Source organism: Panthera tigris, chromosome D4, assembly GCF_018350195.1.
Source record: "Panthera tigris isolate Pti1 chromosome D4, P.tigris_Pti1_mat1.1, whole genome shotgun sequence".
NCBI classification, from domain to species: Eukaryota; Metazoa; Chordata; class Mammalia; order Carnivora; family Felidae; genus Panthera; species Panthera tigris.
Genome location: NC_056672.1, coordinates 56434627 through 56445516, shown reverse-complemented (window position 1 = coordinate 56445516; position 10890 = coordinate 56434627). Strand labels below are relative to the sequence as shown.

General features: G+C 46.9%; 1 protein-coding gene across 3 annotated transcripts; it reads left to right on the top strand.

Annotated features, from left to right (window-relative positions):
- The first annotated feature begins 4155 nt into the window (after positions 1-4155).
- On the top strand, positions 4156-10289 carry FANCG (FA complementation group G). Of its 3 annotated transcripts, none has more exons than XR_444156.3 (14): positions 4156-4473; positions 4679-4769; positions 5159-5290; positions 5522-5724; positions 6182-6317; positions 6481-6611; positions 6710-6856; positions 6981-7132; positions 7519-7585; positions 7847-8136; positions 8288-8334; positions 8528-8683; positions 9170-9261; positions 9415-9507. XR_444156.3 is itself a non-coding variant. In XM_042965203.1 (14 exons), the coding sequence occupies exons 1-14, from the start codon at positions 4273-4275 to the stop codon at positions 9521-9523; spliced, it is 1839 nt and encodes a 612-aa protein (XP_042821137.1). In that variant the 5' UTR covers positions 4156-4272; the 3' UTR covers positions 9524-10289. The 3 variants fall into 3 exon arrangements, 2 of the variants coding, with proteins under 2 accessions (XP_042821137.1, XP_007076587.1); XM_042965203.1 differs by having other exon boundaries at positions 7994-8136; positions 9138-9261; positions 9415-10289; XM_007076525.3 differs by having other exon boundaries at positions 9138-9261; positions 9415-10289.
- The last annotated feature ends 601 nt before the right edge of the window (positions 10290-10890 follow it).

Here is a 10890-nt window from a genome sequence, read left to right as displayed (position 1 = left end):
TCATGATCCCAGGGTTGTGGTATCGAGCCCCATTAGCACCCCTGCTTAACATTCTCTTCCCCCTCTGCCCTTCTCCCCTGCTTGTGCGCGCGCTCTCTCTCTCTCTCAAGAAAAAAAAAAATCTCATTTCTGCTTCTCACTTGACATCAAAGACCCCATTACACACTAACTTATTGTTTGTTGTGTTGTTTTGTTTTGTTCTGAGAGAGAGTGTATGTGTGAACTGGGGAGGGGCAGAGGGAGAGGGAGAGAGAATATTAAGCAGGATCCATGTTCAGCTCTGAGCTCTTTGCAGGGCTCTATCCCATCACCCTGGGATCATGACCTGAGCCAAAATTGAGAGTTGGATGCTTAACTAACTGAACCACCCAGGCGCCCAACTTTTTTGTTTTGTTTTGTTTTAGAGAGCTTTATTGAGGTACAATTTACTATAAAATCCAGCCATTTAAAGTGCACAATTTTGGGTGCCTGGATGGCTCGGTCAGTTAAGCATCTGACTCAATTTCGGCTCAGGTCATGATCTCACAGTTGTGAGATCGAGCCCAGTGTTGGGCTCAGCGCCGGGCATGGAGTTTGCCTAAGATTCATTCTCTCCCTCTCCCTCTGCCTTTCCACCACGCACCCTCTCTCTCTCTCTCTCTCTCTCAAAAAAAAAAAAAAAAAAAATAGTGCACAATTCAATAATTGTATATTCACAGAATTGTGCAACCATCATCACAGTTAATTTTAGAATGTTTTCATCACCCCAAAAAGAAACTCCATACTCTTTCCTATTACCCTCCAAACCTCCCTACATCCATCCCTAACCCGAGGCAACCACTAATCTGCCTTCTGACTATATTCGCCTATTTTGGACATTTCATATAAATGGAATGTTATAATATGTGGCCTTTTCTGGCTTTTACTCAGCCTAATGTTTTCAAGGTTCATCCACGTTGCAGTACATATGAGTATTTCATTTCTTTCTTATGGCCAAATAATGTTCCATTGTATGGATATATCAATTTTGTTTATTCATTCATCCATTGATGGACATTTGGGTTCTTTGCACCTTTTGGTTATTATGAATAATGCTGCTATGACCATCCATATACAAGTTTTGTTTGGACATAAGTTTTCATTTCTTTTTCACTTATACCTAGTGGTATATTGTGGAATTGCTAGGTCCTATTGTAAATCCGTGTTTAACGTTTTGAAGAACTGCCAGTTTGTTTTCCAAGGCCACTGCACCATTTAATATTCCCATTACTAGTGTGTATGAGGGTACCAATTTCTTCACATTCATGCCTTTACTTACTATTAACTATTTTTTATTTAACCATCCTATCAGGTGTGAAACGGAAAAATTGTGTTTTTGGTTTGCATGTCCTTGATGACTAGTGATATTGAGCATTTTTCTTATGCTTATTGGAGAACTGTCCATTCAGGACCTTTCTCTGTTTATTAATTGGGTCTTATTTTTACTTTTGAGTTATAACGTTGTTTATATATTCTAGATAGAAATCCCTTGTCAGATATATGATCTGCAAATATTTATCCTTTTGTGGATTGTCTTTTTTTTTTAAAAAGCAGGCACCACACCCAAGGTGGGGCTTGAACTCATGACCCTGAGATCAAGAGTTATATGCTCTACCAAGTGAGGCAGCCACCCCAGGCATTTCATTTTCTTGATAGCATTCTTTGAGGCACAAATTTTTAAATTTCGATGAAGTCCAATTCATCCTATTTTTCTTTTGTTGCTTGTGCTTTTTGGCTTCAAATGTAAAAAATCTTATCTAGTGCCACGATTCAGTTATAGAAATTTTTATCACTCTCACAAAGTCCCTATACTTTCTTTACAATGAATTCCCAAATTCGCCCTAGGCCAATGATATGTTTTAGTTTTTCTAAATTTGCCTTTTATGGACATTTCATACAAATGGAATCATCAAATATGTGGTCTTTTGGTCTGGTTTCTTTGACTTAGAATATTTTTGAGGTTCATCCATGTTGATGCATGTATCAGTTTTTGCCCCTTTTTATTGCTGAGTCATATTCCGTTGTATGGCTATGATCAGCCAATGGACATTTGGATTGTTTTTAGTTTTATTTAGCTATTATGAATATTTTTGTAGCTGCTTTGAGTATTTGCATACCAGTCTTGGTGTAGACATAAGTTGTTGGGTTTTTTTGTTTTTTGAGAGATAGAGGGCGCAAGTGAGCAAGGGGCAGAGAGAGAGAGAGAGCGAGAGGGAGGGAGGGAGGGGGAGAGAGAGAGAGAGAGAGAGAGAGAGAGAGAGAAAGAAAGAAAGAAATTGGGCTAACCCGAACTGGGGCTCAAGCTTACCAGATGCAGGACTCGAACTCACAAACAGTGAGATCATGACCTGAGCCAAAGTCAGATGCTTAACTGACTGAGCCACCCAGGAGCCCTTGTTTTTCTTTCTTGAGAGGATTCCTTGGAGTGGAATTGCTGTATGATTTACTTTTTTAGAAATTGCCAAACTGTTTTCTAAGGTATCTATAATGTTTTATATTCCCACTAAGTATGAAGGTTTTAGTTTCTCCACATCCTCACCAACATTTGGTATTATCTGTTTTGTTTTGTTTTGGTGGTGGTGTTTCGTTTTGTTTTGTTTTTTAAGTAGGTTCCACACCCAATGTGGGGCTGGAACTAAGACCTTGAGATCAAGAGTTGCATGCTGTACTGACTCTGCCAGCCAGGCACTTTTGGTATTCTCTGTTTTTGTTTTTGTTTTTGTTTTTTTGTTTTGTTTTATTTTATTTTATTTTGGTAATAGTTTATTTTATTTTTGAGAGAGATAGAGTGTGAGCGGGAGAAGGGCAGAGAGAGACACACAGAATCCGAAGCCAGCTCCAGGCTCTGAGCTGTCAGCACAGAGCCAGATGCAGGACTCGAACCCACGAACCGTGAGATCATGACCTGAGTTCCCCTGTGTTTTATTATTGTAACTATGAGTGTACGTGTATAATGGTGTCTCAGGATTTTAATTTGCATTTCCTTGATAGCTAATGATGTTGATCATCTTTTTACGTGCTGCTTAACCATTCATGTATTTTTTTTTTTTTTGGTAAAATGTCTATTCATATTTTTCTGTCTTAAAATGGTTTAAATTATTTTTATTTTTGAGCTTTGAGAGTTATGTATTGTGGTTAGAGATCTGCTATGTGTATGCTCTGCAAATAATTTCTCCACTTTATGATTTTTCTTTGAATTTTCTTGATGGTGCCTTTTTGTAGCACAAGTTTTGTTTTTGTTTTTAAGTTTATTTCTTTTGAGAAAGAGGTGCGTGGGCTGGGAGGGGCAGAGAGAGAGATAATCCAAAGCAGGCTCTGCACCAGTAGCCCAGAGCCCTACCCAGGGCTCCACTTCACCAACCTGAGATCATGACCTGAGCTGAAACTAAGAGTCTGATGTTTAACCACTGAAATACCCAGGCGCCCCAGAGGTGTTTGTTTTTGTTTTGCCCTCAGAGTTTTTAATGTTAATAAAGTTCAACTTATCCATATTGAGTTGATTTTATCTCTGGTAAGGGTCACAGTTTTGTTTTTATATATGGATATCCAAGTCTCCTGGGTCCATTTGTTGAAAGATTCAGAGGTACCTTTGAGCAGTGTGTCCTGCTCAAGCCTAGGGCTTCCATGGCCAGCAGTCAGACTGCACGAGGTTGAGCAGAATGTGGTAGCGTGTTAGTGCTCTGTGGTGAGCAAAGAAAGGAAGGGTTGTTGACCAAAAGCCTTGGTCTCCTTTCAGTTGCTTTTGGAAATAACTTTGCGCCATGGCTGGCATTTTTGTGGCTGCTTTCGGCCGTACTACGCTTCCCAGCATGCACTGCTCGGGCCTCCTTTGTGCGGGGCGGCGCCAAGCCAGACCGACCTAGGAGTTTGGCTGCGAGGGAAGGGCTGAGCCACGGGTTTTGGTACCGAGATCGATTTCTCAGGGTTTTGGCCTTCCTGAGAGACTAGCAAGCTGAACCTTAAGAAGTACTACCTCTCCACTCAGACACACTCCCATCCTCTGACCCGCCTTAGCCTCCCTCTTGGTTTGGGCCCTGACTCGTTTCTTCTTCGAGTTTCCCGCGGGGACTAACCCTTGAAGACGACCAACCGCAGCCGAGATTTTGACGGCCTGGCCAACCAGAGACAAGGTGGAAGAGGCGGGGGTGGGAGCCGGCACAGCGTCCGGGAGAGAGTTTTTCCGTTTCCATTTTTCGCGTAGGGGGTGAGCCGCCCCTCCTGGGGCCCTAAGGGGAGCAAGGGAGTCACGGGGGGATGCAGAAGCGCACGGACCTTTCCTCGCTCGGGTGGGGACCTCGGCGAGGCCGGGCTTACCTTTCAGCAGCACCCTCCAGGGGTCTGGGCCCAGCCTCTGCAACCTTGTCGCACCAGACCCCTCTGGGCTCCTCAGGACTACACGCCAGCTGCCTAGACCTGTGGAGGGAAAAGAATGACCAGCTAGTTCGACAGGCCAAGGTAACGTGGTTGCTGGGACCCTTGCTTTGCAGCCCCAAAATATCAGAAGGAGGGTTTCCGTGGATTTAACCCCAGCTGACGGGAGGTATTGAGTTTGACCTTCCCCCAGGAGCCAGAAATGACTGGAGAAAGACATCCTTTGCCATTGTTGCAACGGGAGAAATAAGGATTGATCCTCAGTGATACCCCATTCCACATTTCGTAGGTGGCTCAGGACTCGCGTCAGTTTCTGAGAGGACAGCAGCTGGCCCAAGATGTGCTGGAAGGATTCAGGGGACTCCTGCATAGCCTGCAGGGTAAGCAGGATCCTCCTCAGGACGGTCAGTTATCCTTCTCCACAGCCAGAGACCAGTTCTGCATTTCTGGGATTGAGAAAATTACTCAGGGGGCAGGGAATCCTGTTTAAGGCACAGACAAGACTGAAATGGAATTCTCTTTGGTACAGATGAATCTCTGAGCCCTGCCATGCCCCCTCCCTCACTTCCCCTCACACCCCAGCATTTGAAGAAATGGTCTCCAGGATGGTCCAATCTGAAGAAGTTTCTGCCCTTTCCAAATTCTGTACAAAGGGTGATTCTTTATTGAGGCCATTTTGGTTGGGGTGATGTGATCTTTGGGTTTGGATCTTATCTGGGAAATCTTTCCTGGGAAAGTGGTCAGTGAGATCAGCATGTGTTTGCTTCAGGTCTCCCTGCAGCTGTTCCTGTTCTCCCCTTGGAATTGACTGTTACCTGCAATTTCATTACCATGAAGGCAAGCCTGGCCCAGGGTTTCACTGAAAACCAAGCACAGGATATCCAACAGAGCCTGGAGAGAGGTGAGGGCTAGAGATTGCTTCCATATCCCTGCCAGCCTGTTTGGGTTTAAGTCCTTGCAAAGCGGATGAGAGGAGCAATAAAATCTGTTACCGCCAGGGAGAGAGATGCCCTTTTCTTATCCACCAGGTGCTCCTTAGCCCAGGAGCACCTTTGTGACCTTTGGGCTCCTGCAGAAAAAGGAAACCAGAGATGAAGTCCCAACCTCAGCTGTATGTGTGTATCTTCTACAGTGCTGGAGACCCAGAAGCAGCTTGGGCCCAGACTGGAATGTGGGCTCAGGGGGCTGTGGGACTCTGTTCTCCATTATTCCTCTGTTCTGCTGGAGCTACTCCCTGCCCTTCACCACCTGGCTGGCCTGCAGGCTGCCCTGTGGCTAAGTACTGACTGTCTTGGGGACCTGACCTTGCTGCTGCAGACCTTGAATGGTAACCAGGTAATGTGGGAAGTAACCTGTATCTAAGGGCCTCTTCCCTTCTTTCACCCCTCTCAGCTGCAGTAGCATCATTTTGTGCTGGGAAGTTCTGCTGGGTTGGTGGTCAGAAGACCTGGGTTCTCTCCAGGACTCTTGATGACCTTATTTTGCTTGGTCTCTCATTGGGGGGATTCTCTTGAGTGGTTTTTAAAATAGCTTAATGATCTTGGATAGGGTTAGGGCTTTTATGATCTTGCTGAAGTGTCCTCATGAGCTTATACTGAAGGAGAAGGTGCACTAGACCAGATCATCTGTGCCCCAAGTTTTTCTTCCTCCCTTTATCCTTGCTGTCTCTCTCTTAGAGTTGAGGGAATAGGAATCAGGAGGACCCTTGATTTCAAGGTCCAGCCAGGATAGACTGAGATAGGAGAAGAGGTGGTTATAGGCTTGGAGCTTCTGATCATCCTTCTTTCCTCAGAGTGAGGCCTCTGAGGATCTGCTGCACCTTCTGAAAACTTGGAGCCCCCCAGCTGAGGAGTCAGATGCTCCATTGACCTTGCAGGATGCCCGGGGCTTAAGGGATGTCCTTCTTACAGCTTCTGCCTATCGCCAAGGTCAGCTAGCAATCTGACTCATCCCTTCCTCCCCACTCCCTGTCTTGAGGAATCCTTTGGCTCATACCTTCCTTGTCATGTCCCATTTAGCTCTGTGCTCTTGTTCCCTGTCATGCCCCTTGCCCTGTAGGCTTCTTTAAGTTTACACCCTGATTGCCCTCAGGCCTCCAGGAGTTGATCACAGGAAGCCTGCCCAAGGCATTGAGCAGCCTGCAAGAAGCAGCCTCAGGTCTGTGTCCACGGCCTGTGTTGGTCCAGGTGTACACAGTCCTGGGGACCTGTCTTCGTAAAATGGTACAGACAGTCTTAGGGTGGGTTGGGAAACCATGGGTGTTATGAATAGCTTTCTGCTTTGTGAGGTAGCTAAGGCTTGTGTTCTCTCACCCCTCTAGGGCAATCCACAAAGAGCTCTGCTGTACTTGGTTGCGGCCCTGAAAGGGGGATCACCCTGGGGTCCTCCGCTTCTGGAGGCTTCCAGGCTATATCAGCAACTGGGGAACACAGCAGCAGAGCTGGAGAGTCTGGAGCTGTTGGTTGATGTAAGGAACTGAAGATATGGGGATGGCTGAGGTGCTTGTATTAGGGAGAATAATCAAGTTGTAAATAGAAGGAAATATGGCTCCCAAAGATTATAGATATACTTTTTCTTTGTGTTCCTTTTAGGCCTTGAGTGTCACTCACAGTCCTGAAGCCCCCCAGCTTCTTATTGAAGTAGAGTTACTACTTCCCCAACCTAACCCAGCCTCACCCCTTCACTGTGGCACACAGAGCCAGGCCAAGTACCTGCTAGCAAGCCGATGCCTACAGATAGGAAGGTGAGGTTCCACTGCCTTGATCATCTGAGTTCTTCCCATTTCTGATACCTTCCCTGGGATGTGACTCTGCTTCTGTTCTTTCGTATGGACAGTATGGACAAGTCAGTGGTAGGACATAGGTTCCCACTCTTCAGTCTCCTGCCTTGCTGATGGACCTGAACTTAGGACTCTTCACCCAGACACTAACTCCTATATCTTGAAAACTCTGAAATCTCCTCCCAGATCCATTCTGTAAGGAGGGTAGATCCATAGTGAGCTAGGATTGGAGTTCCAAGACCCCACTTTTCCTACTCCCCAGGGCCCTTGAGCATCCCTTTGTTAGCTATGAGCCTTTGGAGGGCCCTGCTAATGGCCTAATATGAAGTTCATGGGCTATGACTTCTTAGGGCAGAGGACGCTGCAGAGCATTACTTGGACCTGCTGGCTCTGTTGCTGGATGACTCTGAGCCAAAGGTGGGTATGTCTTCAAGGTTCTCTACAATAGGGTGGGAGGGTTGGAGTCTAACTTTGGAGTAGAGCAGGACTACTGTTTTCTCTTTTTTCTTCTGCTGTTCTGTCTGTCCAAGCTGCAAGGCCAAACTAGGAAGGTTCTCAGAATAAGTGGTCCAGGGTAGCAAGCAATGGGTGGTCTCCATGTAGTACCAGAGCCTGGTGAAGAGGTTGGGGATGGTGGCCAATGTCTCTTCAAGACACTGCATCCTCCTTCCACCCCAGTTCTCCCCACCCCCATCCCGTCCAGGGCCCTGCATGCCTGAGGTGTTCTTGGAGGCAGCAGCAGCACTGATCCAGGCAGGCCGAGCACAGGATGCCTTGACCGTATGTGAGGAGCTGCTCAGCCGCATGTCGTCTCTGCTTCCCAAGATGCCCCAGCTGTGGGAAGATGCCAGAAAAGGAACCAAGGAGTCACCACACTGTCTATCCTGGGTCTCTGCCACCTACCTGCTTCAGGGTCGAGCCTGGGTGCAGCTGGGGGCCCAAAAAGAAGCAATTAGTGAATTTAGCCGGTGAGCCCAGGAAGCCAACCAGGATCCTAGGGGAAGTGTGGAGGGATAATTTGCTGATTGGGACCTGAGTTGGTAAGCTCCATACTTACCTACTCATCCCAGAGTCATTGAGGTCGACTCCTCTTCATCCCTGTTCTTTGTCCCACTTCAGGTGCCTTGAGCTGCTCTTCCAAGCCACACCTAAGGACAAAGAACAAGGTGATCTAGACTCTCGGTTTTCCTCTTCCCTCTTGGAAGTGGGGGTGGTGAATGTGTTGCCTCTCCATGCGTCCTAGCCTACTATGAGGCTTAAAAGAAAGGAACTGCAGATACAAGAAGAGAAAGAGGAGTACTTGGGGTTTTGGTGACTGTGTAGCAGGGACACTCTTTTGACTTTGGGGATGGTCCCCAGGTCCTGCTTCCAGCTGTGAGCAGGGGTGTATGTCAGATGTGGCACTGCAACAGCTTCGGGTAGCCGCCCTGATTAGTCGTGGACTGCAATGGGTGGCCAGTGACCAAGATACTAAAGCCCTACAGGACTTCCTCCTCAGTGTGCAGATGTGCCCAGGTATGTATATTTGCATGACATCAGTTATGCCCAGATGCACAAGGACAGAGAGGCCCATGGGGGAGGTACTTGGGGATTAGTGGAAGAGTGATGTTCCCAGATAGAAGGGGATGAATGAGGTTGTACTGTATATACCTAGGGATATACCAGGTTTGAGAACACATGCAAGTGTATATGGAGGCCTCTCAGGAGTTTCTCAGTCTTCCCAGTGTCCTCAGACACAAAGACCAGAACCGTGCTGGGCATATGTTAGGGGGAAGCAGGGTCAGCTGAGCCCTTTGTCCTGGGCAGCTGTACCCAGGGATAGGAATGGTTGGGAATGAACTACTCTTGGTTCCATGTGTGAATGTAGACAAGATACTTTCTTGCTCTAGACTTCAGTTTCTTCTTTTATAAAATGATGCTTAAGGCTGTGTCATATTCTAAGACTCCCTACTCTGGGGTGGGGCTATAGGTAATCGAGATGCTTCCTTTCACCTGCTTCAGACTCTGAGGAGGATGGATCGGAGGGATGAGGCCATTGCTCTCTGGTGGAGCCTGGAGGCCCAAGCTAAGTTGCCACAGGAGAATGCTGCATGGTGAGGCTGAGGCCTGTGGACTTGGGGCCAAGGGCATTTGGCATTCTGGAGTACTTGAGTCTATGGAGGGTGGTGGTGAATGAAAGGGAGGGAATGGCTGTCCAATTTTCTGCCTATCCTTTACCCTTAGACATCACTCTTTTTGCTCTCCAGGTCTCTCCCCCTGTTCCTAGAAACCTATTTGAGTTGGATTCGTTCCCCTGACCGTGAAACCCTTCTTGAGGAGTTTCAGACATCTCTGCTGGAACCTTGTGACCTGTAGCTGCCATGTTTTTAAAAGCCTGAACTGGGGCCCATTTCTCCATGGGGAGGGCTTTCTGCTTTACCAATTTTGGGGAATATGGGTGAAACTAATCATTCCTATATAAATCTGGCACTGAAGAGGTTGGTAGTAGTCTCGCCAAATTTGGCCTAGTTACTGCCATTCTGGTTTCAGAAGAAACCCTCCATGCCACCAAAAAGGCAATGACTTTGCTTATGATGCCTTTTTTCCTGTTTCTCCTTTTCTTTTGTTGAGTAAAATCTCATATTTATCTCTTGTTTGCCTGCTACATCTACTTGAGTGGGAAGACGCAGAGCTATCTAATTCAGTTGAGTGCTGGTTGTCTAAGATACCCTCTCCCAACATCGTCTACCTTATGAGGTTGAGTTCTTGGTGGAAGAAAGGGCTACAGGAATCCTTGCAGTGGCTTTGGTTCTTTCTGTTGCCTAAAAGCCACAGAGTCCCAAAGCCCAGGATCTGTGCAAGGTGACAGAATGAGTGGAGCTGGGTCTGGAAGGTGGTCTGGGTAGGCCTCTCGGGACAAGGGCAGGTATTTGAGTCTTAGAGGGGAGGGACAAGCATACCTCTGAGTCTGAGTGACTCCTCACTCCAACCCCAAATTCTAGAAATTTTGGATTTGACTAAGTCAACCATGTCTGTGTGGATATGGGGTGGAGGATTAATTAAATCAGCATGCTACCAAAGCTGATTATTTTATTATTTTTTTTAAAGTAGGCTCCACACCCAAAGTGGGGCTCAAACTCACCACTTGGAGATCAAGAGTCCCGTGTTCTACCAACTGATCCAGCCAGGTGCACACACCCCTCCTTTTTTCCCCAAAGCTGCTTATCGAATTTAGTCAGGTCTAGCTTGCATTTGGGGCCCAAGAACTTCAAGTCTCATAATGCAATTTTCTTGCTGCTTTGGGTTCTATTGAATCTACTGTGTGTTCTGCGGTTGAAGAACTGTAAAGCCTATAGGACTAGGGTTACCAGAGGGTGCCAAGACAATACAGTGGAGTGGATTAAGAGCTGAGGTGCTATTCAGACGGTTCAGAGTAGGGGTGGCTGGAACCAGCATTTTGAAGGAGGAAGGTGGGGGGTTAGGGTGGATCCTTAGATTTAGGAAGAAGATGGGTGTGTAGATTATCACTGCAACAGGACTAGACTAATGCAAGGGTTCAATCCATTGTGCCAGGTTCTTCAGCAGGATAAAATCAGGAGCCAATGAACTGGAGCCAAGTAGGAGAGTCCGCCTCCCAGGGATTAAAGGCTCTTCTTTCTCCAGTCGATCTGGCTCCGTCCTTTTCGTTGATTGGTCGCGAGTTCCAATCCGTCGAGGAAGCGTACCGCAGCGGCCAATTGACG